This window comes from Diabrotica undecimpunctata, chromosome 4 (genome assembly GCF_040954645.1).
Source record: "Diabrotica undecimpunctata isolate CICGRU chromosome 4, icDiaUnde3, whole genome shotgun sequence".
In the NCBI taxonomy this organism is placed as follows: Eukaryota; Metazoa; Arthropoda; class Insecta; order Coleoptera; family Chrysomelidae; genus Diabrotica; species Diabrotica undecimpunctata.
The window spans coordinates 101,878,272-101,901,995 of record NC_092806.1 but is presented as its reverse complement, the minus strand read 5'-3'; the positions used below and the strand labels follow the sequence as shown (position 1 = coordinate 101,901,995).

Below are 23,724 nucleotides of genomic sequence, written 5' to 3'. Positions count from 1 at the left end.
CCTTTACTACCGTTTCAGAGAGCTGGTCTTGCCACTTAATAAAAAACTAAAATGAAAAGCGGAAAACTTACAAATAACCATACCTATTACGGTAAATCAGAAATGATATAATAAATGATAATAATTATAAATGTCAAATCCCTGATTCAATTTCCTTCTCTGTCCTGTCCTATCCTCCTTATCACCCCAGAAATCAGACAGTGTACTTCACTACATTCTTTCTCTCCTCACAACAATACGTTTACCATGTTTCTTCCTTTCATCCTTTCCATCTCATTTCCCCATCTCTGGCAGTTAAAAATGTAGGCACGAGCGTCCGGTACCCCACTAATAGTAAAGTCTGCCGAGGCAGATTTGCCTATTATATTTGTGAAGGTGCCAAAACTACCATGTCCGGTTAGAAACTGCATCAGGAATAGTCTAGTTTTCTGAACTTACATTCCCTCCACGACCTCAGATCGGGAATAAATTTCTTTGTCCACCTTGACTTTCCGCTACTATTACCTTTATGTGCCCGAAAATTTTTACTTGACAGACAGGAAAATCGGAAAATAACTTCCGTCAGACAATATGAAAAGTTATTTTTGCTGCTGTTAATAATAGTAATTGTATTTTTTTGACATATTCGAGTTGTATGCGTTGAATGATTTATATTTATTATCTTTATCTTATTGCCCCGTCTTCTTTCGAAGCTTGGAGATCCAAACGGCAATTCTAACTTTGGAAACTGCTAAACAAAAGATTTCTTTGTAAAATCGGTCAAACCATCTCCTCAGATCTTTCAGCCACGAGTTCTGACGTCTTTTAAATGATCTTTAGCTCTGCACCTTACCTTCAAATATGATTTGGAGTAATTCATATCTTTCGTCGCCCCTCAACACAAAACCCAAGTACTGTATTTTTCTCTCTATGATTATGCTCAGTAATTCTTTTTGTTTACTCATGCGCCGAAGTACATCACTGTTGATAACTTTTTGTACCTATGAAATTCTCAGCATTAGTCTGTATAATTATGTACATTTCAGAGCCATCTATTATTATTTTTTTGTTTTAGAATCTATTGTCCATATCTTACATCTGATTATTCGAATTCGGAGCACTAGACTAAGGTCTGATCTTTTAAAAAATGTTTTTATGTTGATGAGTGTTCTCTCGCTTATTTGATTCTTGATACGATTTCTTTTTTTTTTGGCTTACACTGGCTGTTAACATTTACTCTCAAATATTTTATGGAAATTACCTGTTCTATTATTTTTCTCTTGTTATACAAATTTACGTTTGTTGGTATCTTTGAAAATAGTAGAATTTTAGTTTTGGAACCATTTAGATGTAAACCGAACGTTTCGCTATGACTATCTACCGCATTTATTAAATTTTGTAGTTGTTGTGTGTTACTTGCTATTACTATGATATTATTATGATATTGATTTCACCTTAAACCTCATATATTTATCATTAGACAATTTTATTTTCGTATAGTCCTTATAACTTTTAAGATATTTAATTGCAACAATATGTTATCTGACGGAACTTTTTCGTTTTACGATTTTCTTGTCTAAGGGGTGAAAAATTTTAAAAAAATTAGAGGAAAGACGCCATAGCACCAGAAAAAGTCGCAGAGGGAAATCAAACTCGACTTAATAAACCAATAATAAAAGTTTGGAGAAAAAGTCTATTAATATCTTTTTTTGTCGATAGTCACTCTAACTATACGTATTTCTGTACTTTTCAAAAATCCATTTGCCACATTAATTATAAGAAATTGCTGGAATATGTGTTGGTAACATTTTACAGAATAATAAATATACACATGACGATTGTTCTGGTAATATCCTTAGGGATCTTTAATATAGTGGTTTTCCGTTGCCTACTATATCTCTTATTCCAGGGACAAGGGGGTGTTCTTATTAGACTAGAAGATACCAACAACATAAATGATTGCTGGGAACAAATGAAAACGACAATAACCACTGCATTTAGAGAAAATCTTCTAAGACGACCAACAGTTAAAAATGACTGCATGACACAAGACATCTTAGATATAATGGACATTCGGAGGCAGTATAAATCCATAAATAGAGAAAAATACAATGAAATAAATAAAGAAATCTGAAAAAGAATTAAAGTAGCAAAATACCGATGGCTAAAAGAATCCTGTTTAGAAATTGAGAAACTGGAGCAACAACACGACAGCTTCCATTTGCATAAAAAAACTAAAAGAATTAACAGGCAAAAGCAGAACTTATGGGCAAAATATATTACAAGACTCTCTTGGTAGAATTTTAAGTGATAATAAAGAGCGCTGTACCGAATGGGAAAATTACATAAAAGAATTATTTAACCATGACCAAAGAATCTATCAAGAAATAACATCTAACCGAGATACAGGCCCACCGATTCTAATCTCAGAAGTTCAGAAGGCTATCGACCAAGCGAAACGACCAAGGAAAGCTTCTGGTCCTGACGAAATATCTGCAGAATTGTTAAAACTATTAGATAATGAGAGTGTTGCGATTATCACATCCTTCTTTAATAAGATATACAACAGCGGCAAATTACCAGACAACTGGTTAGAATCGATATTTATAACTATTCCCAAGAAAAAGAATGCCAGACATATCTTGTCTGGCAACAGTTGACAGCACACATATCTAACGAACGCGTGCTAGAGACCGTGCACAAAGAGCGAGAATTGATCAACATCATCAAAATGAGAAAGGTCCAATACTTCGGTCATATAATGAGGGGACCTAAATATCGCTTACCCCGGTTAATCATTCAGGGCAAAATCGAAGGAAAACGTTGGGTCGAAAGAAAACAACTGTCCAACGGGGTTATAGACGACAACATTGGAAAATACATACTAAAACAAAGAAAGGTTATAATATTAATTATATACTAACACGAAAGAAGATTCATATTTATGTAATTTGTGATACAAACTAAATTTTAATTTAAATATCTTTTATGCCTATAGTCGTTAAAAACTTTATAATGTTGTTTAGATGATTATTGTTTCTAACAAGTTCGCCTATGTCGCTGGGAAGGTTAGGTTTACTTATCTTTTCCTGAAAAATTTGACATTTGCTTAAAATATATTTTGGTATGACACTGGTTGCAATATAGGGGATTGTCTCTTGTGATTCGGTAAAGATGTGTATGGCGGGTGTGACCAAGTTGGAGTCGAGTAAAGATGACTTTTTTTTCTTGGTAACAAAAAAACTTGATTTTGGAAAACATTGTTTTTAATTTGCTTACTGTGTCTTTAGAGGATCAAATTGGTTATATTTATTTTTTTGTCTTAACTCTGAAAAGGGATGCACATGATTTTTTAAACCATTTCCTCAGGTTTCTAAACTATGCTGTTCTTCTTTAAACAGACCTTTTTTCTACCCCCATCTTGCAACTTATTATTAAGGAAAGAATTTTGTTTTCTCTGGATAGCGCATGACATTGCCAAAAAATTTCAGTTTACGATTTTTTCTGTTCTGGTTACTTCCATACTTTTTCCTATTCCCATATCCAGCAAAACAACTTTACGGCAAACTCTATCTACCCAACATTCGCAAATTTTTCTTATACACATAGATTACAAAGGTTCTTCCACTTTTCTGGGAAGTGTATTTGTTACGGTCCAACTTTTAACACCATATAAACAGTAGAAAATACATAACATCTTAAAATCTAATTTCTATTTTTAAAGTCGTACTATTTCCACATAAGACTTCCTTTATTTTGAAAAATGCAGCATTGGCCTTCTCTACACCAATTCTAATTTCACTACTCATGTCACTGTTCTCATTTAGATTACAAACAAAGTAAATAATACTGTTTCCTTTAAGTTGTACTTCATAGGCTGTTACCACTTCCAGTTGTATTATTGTTTTATTAGTGATCACCACTTTTGTCTTTGTGGGGGTTAGCTTCAGTCTATATCAATCTCGTCCTATCAAGATATACGATGCTTTAGTAGCTATTTGCAGTTACTATTATGTCGTCCGTATACCTCAAATTTTCAATATTGACACCATTTATTTAAATGCCATCATATCCATACTTTATTTCATTTCAAACTAAATCAAACAAGAATAGATTTTAAAGATCTTAAATATTACTGGAGATAAAATAAAGTCCTGTCTTATTCTTCTTCATATTTGCATTTTTTATAATTATTCCGGCCAATCCATAGGTCTTTGTTACGAATACTTCCTTGCTAAAGGGGGGTTATCATTTTCGTACGTTCTACACAATCAAAGGCCTTTTTAAAGTCAATAAAACACTTCGGTCAATAAAATCGGACAACCGACATTTCTATACTATAACTGGAATACTAAATAGTGCCTCTATGGTTACATGATTATTACGGAATAAACTGTATCACAAGGTATTATTCTATTTTTGGTACCTCCTTAAAGCGCAAAATTCTAGGAAAAATTAAAATACGTTATTCAGCAAGCTGATGAGTTTCATACTCTTTGGTCTTAAGTTAAGAAGTAACAATTTTTACATCAGCGCAGAGCTTTTTAAGATCTTCTACTTCACTTTACGCTTTCGGTGCATACACTTTTTACTAAATTTATATTTCTTCATTTCGCGTTTAACTAAGTCAATATTGTAACGTAGATTGCATAAAAATTTATATTTAAGGCCAGTTCGCTCATTGTCGAAGAGAGGTGGGCGTGGTTCTTTCAACCATATAGGTAGATAGAAACTGTGTATTATTTTTCAAGTTCTCAAAAATTAGAATTTTTTGCTGGGCACCACCCCTGTTTATTCCCGAAGGGTGACGAGAAGAAAAAAAAATAAGAATTTAGAGAAAGTTTTACAACAAAACTATACTTTTATTTCTTTGTAATGAACAAAAAACATTATTAAAAGATCTTACGTTAAAAGTTACGTCATTCCAGAAAGATATTAAAATACCAACTTATGTTTACATTATTCGGTTACCATGAGAAGTGTTTATACAAAACTAATTTTAAAATCGTATAAGTAAACGAACGTTCTATATCATGATGTTAAACTAAGAATTTGTAGAAAAAAATAAATTAATGTATTATCCCAAATTTCTAAATTCGTTCACATTCAAAAAATATAGTTATTTATTAACTAAGAATATTTATCATAATTTTAGATAAAAATAAAACACTTCACTATTTTCTAAGTTCATAAATATTCCTCACTTGCTCAATAGAGAGTATAAATATGAAATTTCGTACAACCTGATTTATCCAACTGCTGGTGGATATGAAGAAAGGGATATGCTTTGTTTCTTTTCACCCTCTGATTATTTGATTGGATTAAAACATTTAGTAGGAGTCCGTTTATACCATAAAAAAATATTGGGCTAAGTTTAGAATACCATACTTTTATTACTTCGGGTCAAATAAACATATTCAACGATCTCTAGCCTCACAGATAAGGGTCTCTATAAGAGACCACAAAAACAGAAACAGGTCTTAAAGGTTTGGTGTTTTAAGAGATAAAAAAAAGACGCTATAAGTTTTCCGCTGAAAATTGAGACGAGTGACAAGTTAATGAACGTTCTCATCTAACGGATATATTTGGAATTACAGTGGAATTACAGTGATCAAAGATTTCAAAACAACACGAAGCAATACCAATAGATTATTTATGACTCAACTAAAGAAAAATGTTAACGAAGAAAGCAATCGCCGTCTCAGTCTCAAAATGCATAGGGTATTTCACCTATGACCAATATCATGAACAAAGCGGAATTAAACAAATCATATATACAAATTATTATTTGAGACAAAATGCTCTCATTCTATCGAAATAACATAATTAAGATATTATCATTTGAAATTTTATAAACGATATAAAGCAAAACATATTAGTGTTGTCACGAAGATACAAAACAAATAATTCACTGCGTAAATGTTAGGAGACCTAGGACTCACGCTAACATTACTATACAAACACAAATGTGTTTACAGATACACCATACAACACAATAACTATTCAATAAAACTTCTGAAAATTTTTAAAGCTGAATATATAAGGCACGGTCCTAGTAGCTAGTTTCAAGCAAAATCAAGTTTATTTTGTGCATTTTTAAAAAATGTATTAACCTTTTAGTGGTCGCTAGGATATTTTTTACACAATTTGTCGCTTGGCATACTTTGTACACCAGACAAAAATAAGGAGGTATATAAGTTAACACTCTACATTTCTTAAATACATAAAAATAAATAAACGCATACCTGGTTCATGTAAAAAATAAAATAAAGTAAAAAATACAAAAATAAAAAAGAATTCTTAGATGTACATAAGAAGATTAAAAAGGAAATTTATTTTAAGGAGTTTCTGTTTGATTTTCATGATGTTATCCTTCTTAGCAAATGTGTGTGATGACCACATACTCTTTATATGCTGGTTTACTGCATCTTTGGCACTTTATTGTGGTCACTTAATTTTTTTTCGACCGCACTAGGTACACCTTCCTCTTGTTGTTTTGGGTAGTTTTATAGTCTCGGTCTCGGTATATGAAGGTAAATAATTTTTGTTACCAACAGATAGGTTGGTAATACTTTTCTTCTGTTGCAAATGGGGTGTTATTAGATAAACCGCTAAATTATTTAAGAAATATCTGTGAATTAGAGCCTTATCGCAATTATTGGTGGTCAATAAAATATTTGAATTTATTCCTGCAATATTCATAAGCTGATAAAATACGACCAATACCGACATTTATCCATTGTTCATTTAGTGACTTACTATTCAACATGTATTGCAAACCACGTTTACGAAGTTCATGCACCTAAATAATTGCAATTTGCTTAGAACAATTTCGTTTAACCAATTGATCTGTTTAAAACTCTTAAAAAATAACAAAATAAGTTTATTATATATGCATAAAACCAAATCTTAGGACATTTAATATTCTTTTGCTGCTTTTTTTAAACCTATTTTCGACAAGTAACATCAATTGTCCATACAGCTCAGCGCTAGCATGTCCACTTGACCTGCCTTAGATTGTTGGTTCAAGTCCCATGCAAGGAAGTGTTTTTTATTGAATGATTATTAATAATTTGTAAAATAATTTAAAACATAGTTTGCATTAAAACTGGCTTATAAATTTATAAGCGAAGAATAGTAACGACTATTGGATAATAGTTAATTACAAAATTATATGATACAATATACTGCAATTATATAATAACTACAAAATTAATTTGTAAATTATTTTATATCAAAAATGGCTAATTCCTGATGGTCACGACTAGCGAATAATACCACAACTACAGAAATGGTATGGTGGCAGGGATGTGTTGGCATGACCGGCGCGGAGGGCAGGGGCGTGGTATGACGTCAGTGGTCAAAGGTCACAGTGCGATGAAGTGGCTTACTCTTTACTACTAACGTCTAGTTCGTTTTTGGACAGTACAATTGCTGCAAATTTGGTTGACTAGATTGATTTCCCCTTTAGTTTTATTGTAGAATAGTACTATGTCTGGTTTGCCCAACTACTCATCTAAGGAGTTTGGTTTACCAATTATCTGTGGTCAAGTTTCTTTTAAAATGTTTGAAGGGCTCGACCAATCTGAGTACAATATCTGTTGCAGTGTTTGATAGAATATATATTTGATAGTGAATATATCTTCCTTCGAGCTGCTTGCCACAGTAAATTTCTTAAATTTCTAAATTTGAAACATAAAAAATCTTTTAATCACACAGTGCAAATATTTTTATCTTATATTGGTTGGCTTGTTAGGCAAATATTGTACAAAACTACAACGACCATGGTATGGAACTAATATTTCGTCAATTGTAATACGTTCACCTTGGCAGAATTTTTTCCGATACTTGTCTGTGAATTTGTCTTTAATTTCTCGCACTGTTGCTAATTTAACTGTTTGATTGCGTTTTCACGACTTGTTTTGTCGTGTCGAACCTAAGTCCTTCAAGGAGAAACAGAAAAAGTTTATATCCCATTCTGTCGGAAAGGTTTGGATTTTTTTGCCATTAGTTGCTCACATGTCTTTAAAGTATGGCTTTAGAGTTTTTTTCCAAATGACTACGTATTTTGCTTAATTATTGAATAACACCAATGCAACCCACGATCATCAATTAATTTATAACTATAAACAAAAGTGTATTATGATAACAAGTTTGAATTTGATCTACTTTGTCGATAACGGTGTCGTTCAAACATATATTTTTAAATAGCATGAATCATTTTTCAATAATTGTGTGGATTTACCAAATACATTACTAAATAAATTTTTAAAGTGTGTATAAAGGAGAATAAAATTATTATGACACATGATGCTCCTTATTTTTCAAATAATATGTTCTTGTAAAGGCATAACTTTGATTATTGGGTAAACCTACATTATAAGATACGTCAAAAGAAATTTAAAAAAAAATTAACATATAATATGTTCACTGTTTAAATAAATATTCTGTACTCGTACTATTGCAATAAAATATTAAAACCAATAAACCATAACTTGTTGAGCGGTGCTGACTGAAACAACAAAGCAGTAACATGTTATGCATAATGGTAGTGTAAAATATATCGCCGCTTATCTGGTCCGCTAATAATAAAGTTACCAGCATTTAATTGCAAAGCGGTCTTCTTAGGTGGAAAATACTTTAGAAATATGTGTGGTTGGAGGATACAGGAGTAGCCTTGCCTATTTAACATCTGGATGTAAAGTTATGACGTTTTAAATAAAAATGGCGTACTTTGTATGCCCTTATCGACCACTTGAAAGTTAATAATTTCCAAAAACCTCATTTTTGAAGCCATTTTTAGAGTAACTGAGCAACAAATTAACAAAAATAACTTCACAAACTCTCATTTTAAAATATTTTCTATTTTTTTTTTCATTAAAATTGTGTCACTTTTCCATACAATTTACTATAATTTATCGGTCTTCACCTTTAATATTTAAAATCATACAACGATCTTACATTGTTGATAAATAAAAAATGACGTTTAGTTTTTTGCATATTTTGTTTATTACATATTGTTATCGCCAAATTTATCAATGACGGTTGTTGGGTACCTGGATTAAAGAATGTACCGGGAAAAACCTTAGTTTTTATACCAATTTAAGTATATTTAAAAAAACACTTTTTATTGCATGATTTATAAAAATTTCTATTTTTAGCTAATGAGGTAAAAGACTGTTACAAAACATTGGAGGCAAGTAGAGTCGGTAATACATATATGCAATGTCTTCAACAAGCTGCGGCAGGAGTAGACAGAGTCGAAATTCCTCATAGTAAGGCTGAAGCATGTCGGTAAGTTAGAATGTAAAATTACCAAAAATAAAAATTTAATAAAAACTAAAATACCGATGGGTGAGATCAGTATTTACCCCGGTTCTCGCAATTTATGCTTAATATCTTAAGTGACTATTTTTAAACACAATGAAGGTGTTTTTAATAAACCAAACACAATTTATTTATTCAATACACATGACACAAAATTATTATTTTGTTCTTCACGCATATCGCTTACTGGATGTAATAATGGCACATCTAATAAATTGGACTTTGTAGAAAATAAAAGTTTTGTAATTTAAAAATACTAGATTGAGATTTACATGAATATTTTTATGTCAGTTCTGTACATTTTAAAAAACTGACTTCATAAGTTTCTAGTATAGTGAATAAAAAACAAAAAACTAAGACTATAACCATAAAAGAAAAATACATTTTTGTATAATTAAATCACCCCTTTAAAATATCCACAAGGAAACTAAGTTCCTGTAGCTGGCTGTATACCATGTATTACAAAAAATTTAAGTAAGAATCTTTTAAAAAAGGTATATAAATTAAAGACATGAGTTGATAAAGGTGCTATGTCCATTTTTTTTTTAAATAACTTATTTGTATATTTGGTTACCTAAAGTAACCCTAAGTAAGTACCCTTTTTTATTAGATAAAGGTGCTATGTCCATATTTAAGGACATATCACCTTTATCCACTAGATAGTGGGAAAGTTTTATTTACATGGTAGGTGCCATGTGACATTTTAAGGTTATGTTTGTTGTTTATCATATCTTTCAACATGGGTTCGAGAAGTAAAAGAATGTTAGAATTAGTAAAAAAACAAGAAAATATGTGTTTCAAATAAAGGTAAGTCCGAATAGAGAATTTTTTTGTAGATAGAAACTGTATTTTGTACTTCTCTAGAGGTCAATACCAATGCGGTGATTTTGGAGCAGCCAAGCACTAGTGGACTTCAAAAGAAGGTCAACTCTAAAGCAGGTAAGCATATTAAAAAAATTTTTACTACCTTTATTAATTAATCATCCCTTTTTAATAACAATTTACCCCCTCTGCAATTTAATTTTTTATTTAAAAAAATATAGATATAATATACATCACTTGAGTTATTATTACATACATACCTACCTATGTACATAAATTAAATTTTTAGACTATACGGATAATTGTACTGATGAAAGTGTTACATCAGGCAGCGAATATTCCCCTTCCAGTGAAGAAGATTCAGAAGAGGATTCTGATAACTCAAATATTTCTTATTCGACGAGTCTCATAAACAAATATCCGGATGTTGATAGAGTCAAACGTAAAATGTTTTCTGATAATCAAGAAATTAAAAAGGTAAAGCTAAAAAAAGTTAAGATTAAGAAATAAAAATAGAAATTAGAAATAAGTATAAATTTAATAAATAACTAAGATATTTTTAAGGTTCCTACAAACGGCAGGGAAACCCCGGATAGGATTGACGAATTGCAGGAGGAAATACCTCGGGAAATACGTATAGAAGACCATAACCAGCAATTCCATGTTACTGCCTATGAAATAAGTAGAAGAGAAATTGTTAAACCAATTTTAAAAATAACTAAAAAAAAGAGTCCGGAAACCTGATAATTGGAAACGAAATAAAGCTGCAAGGTTAAGACAACAAGGTAAAGAATATATTTCTCAAAAGACTGGTAAAGTGATGGAAGAAAAAACAATTAAAAGAGATTTACTGTGTAAAGAAAAATGTAGACTAAACTGTACTGAGAAGTTTAGTATTGCAAGCAGAGAAGAAATTCAATACAAATTCCAAAAATATTTTAATTTTTAAAAGTGTTAAGATGCAGGAAGTTAATCGTCACCGCCCTCGTAAAAATATAAACACGAAAGCTTACAGCTTTAAATATTTTATTACGTGTGATAAAGAAAATACACTAGTGTGTAAAGATGCTTTCTGCTCTTTATACCGAATTGGACAAAAAAAAGTCTTTAAAGCTCAAAATGACTTAAAATCTGGCCAGGTAATGCCCTCACCACATAAGCAAGGGCATCACAAAAATCCACAAAAAATATCCAATGAAGTAATAAACTACATTGAAAATCATATCAAGCAGTTTCCTTCAGAAGAATCACATTATTCTAGGACTAAAAACTCACATAAAAAATACCTTTCCCCTTTACTAAATATTAACATTGTCAAACAAAAAAGCTCGAAACTAAATATTTCGTAAAGCTCTTTTTTACAGACATATATTTGAAACAAGGTTTAACTTATCTTTTATTGTACCAAAAAGTGATACTTGCAGTTTATGCGATGCTGGAGAGAACTCTTTAGAGCACTCAAATAATTTTCAACTTGCTTTTGCGCAGCAGAAAGTTGACCGCGAAGCAGTAAAAATTTAAGAAAAATGTTACATAACAATGGATCTTCAACAAACGATGCCTTTGCCAAAGCTATCAACGTCAAAATCTTTTTACTTAAGACAAATGTGGCTATACAACTTTGGAGTCCACTGTTTAACCAGTTCTGGTCATAAGTCCTATTTTTTTACATGGGCTGAGGATATTGCCAATAGGGGAAGTAATGAAATAGCAAGTTGTTTGCTACGATTTTGTCTGCTTCTTAAAGAAGAAAATCCCCAAATTGATCATTTAATAATTTGGTCAGATCAATGTGGGGGACAAAACAAAAACTTCTCCATTATTAACCTTTTTCAATACCTAATATTAAATAAAATATTTAAGATCATTGACTATAAATTTCCCGAAGTTGGTCACAGTTACCTTGACTCTGACAGAGACTTTGGAAGAATAGAAAAGGTTCTTAAAAAACATCAGAATATTTATATACCAGACCAATATCGGGAAATTATTAGATCTGCGAGTACCAAACAAACTGTATGCCTTAACATGGAACATTTTTTTTATTGCTTTGAAACTCTACCTGCAAAACTTCATTTAAACAAAAGACTCACTAATAGTCTTGACCAAAAAATAAATTTTCGAGATAAAGTGAAGTGGCTAAGAGTAAGTTGTTTTGGAAAATACTTTTACAAAACTAGTTTAGATCCGTTTACCTCATTTATGGAAGTTGACATACAAAAAAAAGAGAACTGATAGTACAAAATAATCAAGTTGTTTTACAAAAGTTACCTAAATGCGGTGGTTTGACTGCTGAAAAAATTTCAAATCTACAAGATCAACTTACGTTTATTCCAGCAGAGTATAAATGGTATTATGATATTGTTTTAGAAGAATGTTTGAAAAACCCTAAGAAAAAACGAAATTCATGTTAAATTTAAATGTTTCTGTGTCTTTGTTTATAAATTTTTAATGTATCTTACCTTGCTTTTGTTAATCTGCAATAAAAATTTAATTTCAAGATTATTTAATAGTTTTCTTTATTATTTTTTTAAAATTTAAATACAACATAGGTGACATAACACCTTTCTCTACTCAAGTTTATACCAACATCTGCACAAATTGTTGGTTGATTAAGGTGCTATGTCCATTAAAATTAAAATTACTAAAAAAGTTTAAATTCTAGAAAACCAAAAAATATTATATAACAAAGTACAAAACAATTCTAATCTAATAAGATATTGGTAATTTTTATAAAATTTATTAAAAAAAATATATAAGTGAAAACGCGTTTCCTTCAATTACTCAATATCTGAAAAAGTGGACATGGCACCTTTATCATCTCATGTCTTCAAATAAAAACGCAAACGGGCTATGTCATGAAGACAAAACATTTTTGGAAACCATGTTTCATCATCAGTGTCTAGGTGTACATGTTTTGACCCAGTAAATATCAGGGTAACAACCAGTTAAACTTGATCTGTTACAACTTGGTTTACATAATTTGGTATTATATTTTACGATGTTGAAGTTACCAGTGGATATGATAACATGGTGACGTATGACTTCACAACTCAGTTGCTATCATCAAGTCCTCGTAGACACTTCGTCTCAGGACCAGCAACTTCATGTGAAGTCATACGTCGCCATGTTATCATATCCACTGGTAACTTTAACATCGTAAAATATAATACCAAATAATGTAAACCAAATTGTAACAGATAAATTTTAACGGGTTTTTTCCTGATATTTAGTGGCTCAAAACATGTACACCTAGACACTGATGATGGAACATGGTTTCCGAAAACGTTTTGTCTTCATGACATAGCCCGTTTGGGTTTTTAATTTATATACCTTTTATAAAGGACTTAAATTCCTTTAAAATATGTTCTAAACTTATTTTAAACACACTGTTACAGCTTTTAAATGTGCCACAATACATTAAAATTATAGTTTGCAAAAAACTAAGGTAATAAAACAAACACAATATAAAAACAGTGCATTATTCTCCTGATTAAATAGGAAAAATCTTAACACAAACAAGGCAAAGTTTGTGGCGGTTGATTATTATTCTTCATAAGGTTTGAGGCTATTGTAAAAATGAGCCAGGCACGTTTTAATAGCATTTTGGGTCTTCATATTTTATTTTAGGTATCTCTAGAAGCGGTTTGTAAGCACATTCTAATTTTATGTTTCTATAATTCAGAGAGGTAGTGTTGTTTGTTCGCAGATTTTTTCTTGGTTTAATACTTACAGTTCTATATTCAGACAGATGGACGTCTTATAGTAAAATTGGTCCAAATTATCTCTTTCAACGTTAAACACGCATGATTCACTATACTTTACAGTATCATTTAAAGAGTCTTTGATAAAATTAAAGGAGGTTTGCAAAGTTAACTGGTTTATATAAAAAAAGTCATCGTTACTCATTTCCACTACTGTAAAAGGTTTTTCTGTTTTCCTTTCTGTTTGCACTAATATTACGAACTGTTTTGATGTTAAAATTGGCCTTGATCTAAGACTACTTTTTATATTTTTTTTTATGAGGTAGTGGATATTGTCTCCTTAATTTTGAGTATGTCGAGTAACCAGGTTCTTATGAGTAATTGATTTTATTTTACTGTAATTCTAATTCATAAAAGTAAGCTGCTAGTAAAAATTAGTTTTTCTGCTGTCCCGAACAATTATCTGAATAAAATACAATTTTCAAATTATTTCCCTTATATTCTTTGAATTTTCGTTGCATATATTTTAAGAGACACGACCCTATTTCATTAGGTCCACGTTTTCCCTGTCCTTTATGACACATAAAACAATAAACCGAGCCCTGCCATTTACTGGCCAGGTCGCAAACTGTAAAATTGTACATAGAAAATTTTGACTTTTAATAAAACGTGGACACATCAGCTTTTGAAAGCGGAAATGTAGCTTCTAAATCCAAACAGGTCACCTTATAAGATTCAGATATTTTATCCTTGTCCGCTTGCTTCTCTGCCCTGCTTATTTTTTTTTTTCGTGTTCCTTTAATATACGTTATATATATGTTATTCAGAATGTGCTCTTGTATAGTGACTTTTGATTTTCGGAATTGATTCAATATCACGAATTTGCTTTCTATGTCTTCCTCTTTGTGGCGTACAAAACCGAATCTATATAAAAAAAGTTACAAAATGTACCACATATAAATCTGAAGTATAGTCTGACGTATATCAGACAATAAACCACCAACTCACCAATAGGTTTACTATAGTGAAGTCGTTTTACCCTGTCGTATTTCGGATTAACGCCCGATTTCGGAAAAATAATTTATGACTCGAGTTACAGCCACTCTGTTATGCTTTCCCTTTTCTTCCTGCTTTGTGGTATCGAACCTCCTACTGGTCGGCTGTAGTACTTGAGGATTTCGAAAACAAGAATTCCGAATTTGCCAGACAATTTGTGGTTCTTGACGAAACATGGATTTTTGCGAAAGGAAATAATACCAAATCATCCTGGCAAGATCATTCTACCAAATGCTATTCGAGTCCTAGTGCGAGTAATGGCAAAAGATATATTATATTGCATGCAGACAATATGAAAGGTTTTATATCCAATGCTAGATTTATATTTTTTTCGACAAAAAAAACTGATGATTACCAAGGAAACATGGACGCCGATATTTTTGAACATTAGTTTAAGGAGACATTATTAAAAAATCTGGAAAATACGTCATTAATAGTCTTAGACAATGCTTCGTCTCACACCAGAGAGGAGGAAAAGTTTCCCACAAGCAGCTGGAAAAAAGAAGACTTAAGAAAGTGGCTGTCGGAGAAAAATATAGAACACTTACATCTAGTTTTATGAGCTGAATTATTAAATAAGTGCAAAGAACACATTACTGAGAAAAAATTTGTTGTTGACCAAATGACACTGAAATATAATCATGAGGTCCTAAGACTACCACTATATCACTGCCAGTACAATCCAACTGAATTGATGTGGGGCATCACTAAAAACTACTATGATAAACATGCATGTAAGACCACTGACAAAGCCAGCGTTTTACAACTCTGGCAAGATGCACTAAACCAAGTTAATGAGGAACAATGGCGGAAATGTATAAAGCATACTGAAAAAAAAAATTTAGAGTCATATGAAATAGAACAAGCTATTGATGAAGTAAGACCTTTAATTATTCGTAATGATAAAGATTTAGATGAATCGGAAGTCAGATAGTGATGATACCTGTCTATAGATTAAGACGTAGATAGCAAAATAACACAAAAGGGTACCAACCACCAAAAAAAAACAAAAAAAAATAAAACAAAAACCGCATGCAGGAGTGAGCCGGAAGCATGCCGCACGATGCTCTTAAATCCAAGCACCAAAAAAATTAGATTAGCAAGTAAGGTAGATTAAGGACATGACTGGACGAATGACTGCGTATTAGACGACGGATGAAAGGATTCGATGCTTGCTCGCTCTCGACTGTACTTGGTGCAGAAAAGGCAAAGCAAGTATCGGCATACACAACCATCATTAGATCACAGAACAATTGCTTTGACCGGTAGTGATAAGGCCAAATGGGCTAACCTACCTCGGTGGGTTTGGGAAGGTGTGTGTTGGGAAGTAGAAATAAGGCTTTGTTTTATATAGTGTTACGATAATAAATATCATGGCCTATAAAACTGTAAATATATTATGACTAATTATGTCTTTGTTCTAGTCATTTCGGCGTTTGTTTACCAGAAACCAATAGACCCGAATTATGATGAGTTATCCACGACTCAAGTGTTGAAAAACTAGTTTTAGCCGAAGACCGCCTTCGCCAAAATGGCCTTAGTAAACTGTGATTTAATTGTTACGGCAATTATGTTAGAGCCATAACAAATTTCGTTAAAAACTAATGCAAAATTGGCATCCGGTGGGTCTTTTCCAAGTATAACTTAGCTTCCATACCTACAATTAACTATCAAAACCTTATTTGTTTGAACTTAAAAAAATATATATATATATACATCGGTTTAGAACGTCTTTCGACGTTGTCCGATACCTAAACACCATCTTTTCCTATCTTCGCAGTCGTTTGTTGTTAAATTTCTTTCGCTCATGGACTTGTTTACGCCGTGTTGCCATTCTAATCTGGGTCTTCCTCTTTTCCGTCGACCTATCGGTTGCCATTCTATTACTTTTTTGGGGAGTCTTGATGCTGGCATCCGTTGAACATGCCCATGCCACCTTAATTGTTTCTTCTCTATATCTTGAGTTATATTTCCTTCTATTCCCGTACGTTGTTTTATTACATCATTTCTGATTCGGTCTCGTCTGGAAATACCTAAAGATCTTCTCATTGCATCCATCTCTACTGCTTCTATTCGCTTTTTGTTCTTTTCACTAATTCTCCATGTTTCAGCGCCATAAAGAAGAGTAGTTTTAATCATGGTCTCATATATATTAAATTTCCTTCCTTTCGTTATCTCTTTACTCCACAGTATACTATTGAGACATCCTAAGACTTTCTTTGCTTAAGTGATTCGTTTTTCTATTTTCCGTGTATCAGTTCCTGTATTGTCAAAGGCAACACCCAAGTAGTCATAGCTTTGACAGCAGGAAATATGTTGTCCGTTTTCGAGGTCTATGTTATCTGACTCGTTTCCAATACAAAGATATTTGGTTTTTGTTGTATTGACATTCATTCCCCAGTCGTTATATTCTTCTATCAGCTTTCTTAGCATGTACTGCATGTCTTAAAAAAATAACTTTGCAAAATTGTTTTATCTTAATAAATAAAAAATTATAGCAATATTAAACGTTAAAAATGGTACTAAAAAGTTGTGAACTAATCTGTTTATAAGAGATTTCAACAATATTAAGGTATAAACTTGGCTCATGAATCTGGCTAATCAAAGTTATAAAACAACTTACAGCCAACATTTTAAGGTTTGTTAAGGATAAATGTTTCTGTGTCAATTTTTAACAAAGATATGGAACTTTTAATAACGCGGTCTAACGCGGTCAGCTCGCGGTGACCGCGGACACGCATAAACTCAGCACTTAAGTTAATTTTCAGTATCTCTACAAAAAATTAATCAAATAATTTAACAAAAATTAAAAATTAAAATGTTTTTTTTTAATTTGTCTATAACTTTCAATAGCCAAACTGCCAATATTTACGGCTCATTTAAAAAATTTTTAAACAAGTTATTTCACCACTTTTTAATTAACGAAAATTTCAACTAAAAATTAGGTTTTAATATTTTTATTTATAAGTATAAAGTAACATACATCTTTAAATTTATATGTATTTTACGTATGTATTGGTTTTTATGCGTTGCGAGCCTCAGAGTGCGCCTCAGAGCCCGTTATTAAAAGTTTCATATCTTGGTCAAAAATTACCAAAAACACCCAAGCAAGAAAAGCAATTGCCCTTCTCAATAGTATCCTTTGGGATCAATCAATCTCTAATAATAACAAGCACAATATATATAACATAATCATTAAAAGTATAATTATCTACAGTAGTGAATTATGGCAAATAAAGAAAAGATACAAGAGAAAACTTGAGGCAACGGAAATGGATTTCTGGAGACATTCAGCTGGAAAATCTAGATTAGAAAGAGTAACGAACAACAGAATAAAAGAAATTATGAAAGTAAAATATACAATAGTAGACGATATTGAGACCCTGTGTACATGTGTATGTACATAGCTTTTATTGTTTTGTTAAATACCAACTACTCGCTTGTCTATACCGAAATAGCATTCAGTCACTCAAATATACATTTACGATTAACATTTTTAACTTCTGCTTCCATCTAGTGGTCAACAGGTAAAGTTGTCAGCGATTTTGTTGTAAAGTGTCAGCTGTTTAATTGGTAACTGATACTGCTAGTTTTATTTTTCGAGAAACTGTTATCTTTTGTGAAACGAAATCGATCCAACTTTTTAAGTGTGATTTATAAGGTAAGCAGCTTTTTATAAAGTACAAAACATTGCCATAAAAACAATAGTTTTGAAATAAACAAACAGTTTTTAGATGCACATGAGCATGTACAAGTGGTCTGAAAGCATATTTCTGATTGTACATCTGTATGTACATATGGTCTAAACTTGGGTTTTAACTGAGTATTGTTGATTGCAGATAACATGGATTACAAAAGAAAAAAATATGATTTCGACAACCCAAAACATCTCCAAGAGTTAACTGACCTGATAGAGGACGGTAACGCATCAGAAATAGACAATTTTGAAGTTCCCGGAGGAGAGAGTTCTGACGAGGAGGATGGAAGTCTGGATAACTGTAATAATAAATCTATTATAAGACCAAGGGTTGATGCTTTGACCAGACGTGATACTGAGACATTGGAAGAAGGAGATGGCAGCGAAAATGATAATGAGGAGTTAGAGAGAACTTATAATTCAGACGACGAGTATATACCAAATGAAGTTGCAGGTTACTCTTGTACAAAAAAAATTAGGAAGTAAAGTATGTTTCTCAGAAAAGGATTGTTCTAAAAAACCAAAACAAACAGAAATTAAAACGAAAAAGAGAACCGTAGAGTGGACTAAGGCATCGATAGAGACTCCTACATTTACATGGCATTCTACTTCCCCAAATACAAGTCTTACAGAGCCACTGTACCCAATTCAGTATTTTTCAAAGTATATTTCAAATGATTTGTTTAAAAATATAGCAACATTTACAAATGTATATGCCTTACAGAACGGAAAAAATTTTAGACCAACTAATGAGAGAGAAATTAATATTTTATTTGCACTTCATATAATGATTGGAAATTTAAACAAATTTCCCAAAATTAGGATGTACTGGGAAAGAAGCCTTGGTATTGGAATGTTCCTAGATAACATGTCTAGGGACAGATTTTTCCAGCTAAGAACATGTTTACATCTAGTGAACAATTTTTGGAAAGACCAGAAGGTGATACAGATAAATTTTATAAGGTTCGTCCTATCATCGACGCTGTCAGAAAGAGATGTTTACAGCTTGAACTTGAGGAAGTACTTAGTGTTGACGAGCAAATGATTCCTTACACAGGAAAACTTTCCGTAAAACAATATATGTAAAGGGGAAGCCCTGTCCTTGGGGAATAAAATTATTCGTCTTGTGCGAAAAAAGTGGTCAGGCTTTTGATTTTGTTTTTTATCAGGGTAAATCTACAGAACTGAATGCAGATAATAAAACAAAACATGGATTAGGGGCATCAATCGTTCTTCAACTAGCCGAAAGAATTTCCACCAGTGAAGGCCACAAATTATATTATGACAGTTATTTTTCATCCTATGAACTACTTGAAATATTATTGGCCAAAAAAATATATGCTGAAGGGACTATTCGAATAGATAGATTTTACAAACCTCCTGTGTTACCAGAAAATGAAATGCTGAAACTACCGAGAGGTTCCGTAGATGTCGTCAATAAAGAAAAAAATGTGGTGCTAGTCAAATGGTTAGATACAAAGACTGTGAAATTAGCCTCCAATTATGTTGGTGCAGGTAATTTAGACATAGTTAGAAGATGGGACAAAAATGGCTCTTGTTACGTAGATGTTAACCGACCTGAAATTGTCAAATATTATAATTATGGAATGGGCGGAGTTGATCTAATGGACCAGATGATTAATTATTATCGAATATTTATTAGATCGCGAAAGTGGACATTGCGTGTTCATATGCACATGATAGACTTCGCTCTCACCAACAGCTGACTGAAATACAGGAAGGACTGCGACAAATGTAATACAACCAATAAGGATCGAATGAAATTTCTAGACTTCAGAGTCAGAGTTGCCGAAAGCCTAATAAATATGGGCAATTCAGTAAGTAGAAAATGAGGAAGACCAGCATCTTCATCTCCTAAACCTTCTATTTCAACATTTAAAAGACAAGGAGAGACGAGACCATTTTTGGAAATACAAACGGACAATTTTGGTCACATACCGGAGTTTGATTCTAAGAAGGAGGCTACTAGGTGTAAAAACACAGATTGTAATGGACGTAGTTATGTGTTCTGTACAAAATGTAAAATACATATGTGTTTAATTAAGGCTAGAAACTGTTTTGCAGCTTTTCATGAACAATAAATATGTAATAATAATTACTTTGTAGTAAATATATTTTTAGTGTTGAGTTTGTATTTAAGACCATATGTACATACATATGTACAATAATTTTTTTTTTTAAACCGTACACAAGTTTTTTTCATTTTGTCTTACTAATTGAAGACTTTTGAAATATAAAAACACATAAGATTTTTTAAAAAAGTCAGGTCTCAAAGGGTTAAAGTAAGAGTTGTTGCGGATAATTAAAAATAAGAAGGGTTGTTTTTAGAAATTCATAAAAAATATTAAGTAATATAATAAAAAATAAACTGGTTTGGTAATTAAAAAATACCAATGACAATATAAAATGAATTGCAATAAATATTATTACACCACTTAATTGCTGATACGGAAATAAAACTAAAATAACAAGAAAGGCTATTTCAAAAGACAGGTTGACATCAACAGTTCACAAATCTAAACACCCAGATAAAAAAACCAAGAATTATGTACTTTTTAAGAAGATTAGGAAGTTAGTACAGGATATCAGCGAAGACAAAAAATATTTACAATACAAAATTCAGCGAAGATATATGCAAACATTTACAAAGCAAATAAAATAAATTGCCGTGGAACAAAATAAATTATGAAAATTATTTAAAAGGGAACTAAGTGAAAAACGCATAAAAACTTTAGATGAGACAGAATTTATAAAAAGATTATAAAGTTTAAATGAATTCGTTTAAAGTTAATAAAAAGTAAAGGAAAATATTGTTGTCGATTGGTATCTGATATCTCACGTTTTCCTGTCATTAATGTATAATTATTTTTACGTGGGCGTATCGTTGGTGTTTTTGAAAATTGTCATGTGAAGATATGGTATAATAGCTCAAAGGGGTCTTCCTTAGTGCCTAATTACCTAAGTGACCAGGATTTTCTTTGATTGCACAGGTTGGATATAGATCAAAATTGAACGTAGAATATTTTTGATAGGGTGTACACTTGAACGATATTTAGGATATATCTTGCGCTTATTTTTATGTTTAAGTAGACCACACTTGTTAAGATTTGGTGTATTGACACAACTCTGTTGGCTTCTCTTATTTTTTCTATCTTATTTGTTAAAATATAAGCAAAATTATTTCCAGGGGAAGGTTTAATAACTTTATTTTGTTTTTCAGGGTTGTGACTAAAGTTGCTAAATGTCTTCCAAAGATGTTTTCTGAAAAATGTGACACGTCCGACAACTTAAATAAATTCATAAAAGTTTACGAAGAAGCACTAGTTGGTCCATGCGCGGCTTAAAAACATTTTTTTTATTATACTAAACTAAATAAAAAAATTACTGAGTATCTATATTTGTGTTTCAAACTACCTGTATTATAATTTTAAATGATAATATAAAAATAAGGCGACGTTTCCATATTTATATCCGCTATAACCTAATCTCATGACATGAGCTTACAAATATGACAAATACAATCGATGCTGTAAATAGCAGAAATTACAATTAAAATATGACAATAATATGAGTAGGTACATATTTCATCTTATCAAATTTTAAAATTTAAAAATGAACTTCATGAAGAATTTAAACATATTCTTTTAAATGTGTTAACCTTAACTGATCTGGCAAGAAAAAAATACATATAAGGTATGGCTGGATCATATTTCACCTTTGGATTTTTTGTGTAAATAAACAAAAAATTAAGCAAATTATAATAAAAAAGTATTATATTATTGATTATAACACTGCATAAACCAAAAAATCCTATATCACTTACTGCTAGAAAGAAATATATGGGGTTGACTTAAAAAACCAAGTAAAAAATCTCAAAAAATAACGAAAAAACACACGTGTATTTTCAAAAAAAATAATTTCTTATTAAATAATGTTTAAATAAAGGATCAAAAACCAAATGAGAAATATTTAATTATATACAAAAAATTTAACAAACAAGTATGAACATGATGATAACTACTCAATATTACACCTACTACAAAAATTTGATGTACACAATGGTTTTTGCATATATGTTTTTCACACTTATTACATCTAAGTGATTGTTTATTTTCATTACGTGGGTAAATATAACATCTCCCACGTTTAGTAGCTCTTTGCCTTGCCTGGTTTTGGTCGTCTAACGAGATGTGGCCAACTCGACGAAAAAGTCCTCTCAATTCTCTGGGAATATTTACCCTAACAGCACGCCGAACTACGTGATTGTGTATTAGCTGTTTACCTAAATCAATCAAGAATTTTTGTTGTGTTAACCCAGATTCTGGATTAGCAGCGTTATATAAAACGTGTCCATTGACACCAGCAACATCCATGATCCCAAACCAAATAGCTTGTGGCCATCTTCTAGTACGCCGTCCTACTTTGTAGTTAGCACCAGTTTGATCCAGTACATCCAACCCAACTTTGGTAATGTTGTAAAAGTCTATAATATCCGGTAGTTTCTTAGCTGTTTCCAATAATTTGTTGTTATGATCGAGACCGGACACTAGACAATCGGATCGGTTGTTTTTCGGTACGTAGGACACAAGGGTCACGTCTTTAGTAAATCCAAAAATAGATGAATAAACCGGACATTGATTATTTGGTAAAAACTCCGTTGGCAAATCCCTTTTATTTTTCCTCATAGTACCAACGTAAGTAAGTTTACAGCGGCGTAGCTCTTCAACAAGTTCTAGTGAAGAAAACCAGTTGTCACCAGTTACATTGCGATTGGAATTTACTATTGGTGCAGTGAGCGAAAGAACATTTAGTGTTGGTATGGATAGCTTTTTTGGATTAGGTATTGCATCTTGTTTTCCGGTATAAACAAAGGCATGGCATTGATTAGATAATGAGTACGGGCGTTACACAGGCACATTATTTTGAGTCCGTATTTTTCAGGCTTATTCTTTATATACATTCTAAATTTACATTTTCCACGGAAACCGACGAGCATTTCATTCACTGTTACGTATTCTCTACACGAATAATTAGTTTAACAGTTATTTACAAAATGGTGAAATATTTTAGAACTTGCTGCCAGCTTGTCTCCATTTACAATACGCTGGTCTCTAGTTT

The 23,724-nt window shown here is 31.7% G+C and overlaps 2 protein-coding genes across 2 annotated transcripts in view; one reads left to right on the top strand and one right to left on the bottom strand.

Annotated features, from left to right (window-relative positions):
* LOC140438331 (uncharacterized) overlaps nucleotides 1-22,001 on the top strand; it is a 51,230-nt gene extending 29,229 nt beyond the window's left edge. The window contains exons 5-6 of the mRNA XM_072528011.1: nucleotides 9,141-9,273; nucleotides 21,827-22,001. Coding sequence (XP_072384112.1) covers nucleotides 9,141-9,273; nucleotides 21,827-21,950 — 257 coding nt within the window. The 3' untranslated portion in view covers nucleotides 21,951-22,001. The remainder of the gene's footprint in view (nucleotides 1-9,140; nucleotides 9,274-21,826) is intronic.
* A 105-nt stretch (nucleotides 22,002-22,106) lies between these two features.
* On the bottom strand, nucleotides 22,107-23,291 carry LOC140438851 (uncharacterized). Its single transcript, XM_072528494.1, has 2 exons — nucleotides 22,845-23,291; nucleotides 22,107-22,133 (listed from the first exon to the last, which is right to left on the bottom strand). Exons 1-2 carry the CDS (start codon nucleotides 23,289-23,291, stop codon nucleotides 22,107-22,109), a joined length of 474 nt encoding a protein of 157 aa, XP_072384595.1.
* Between the last annotated feature and the right edge of the window lie 433 nt (nucleotides 23,292-23,724).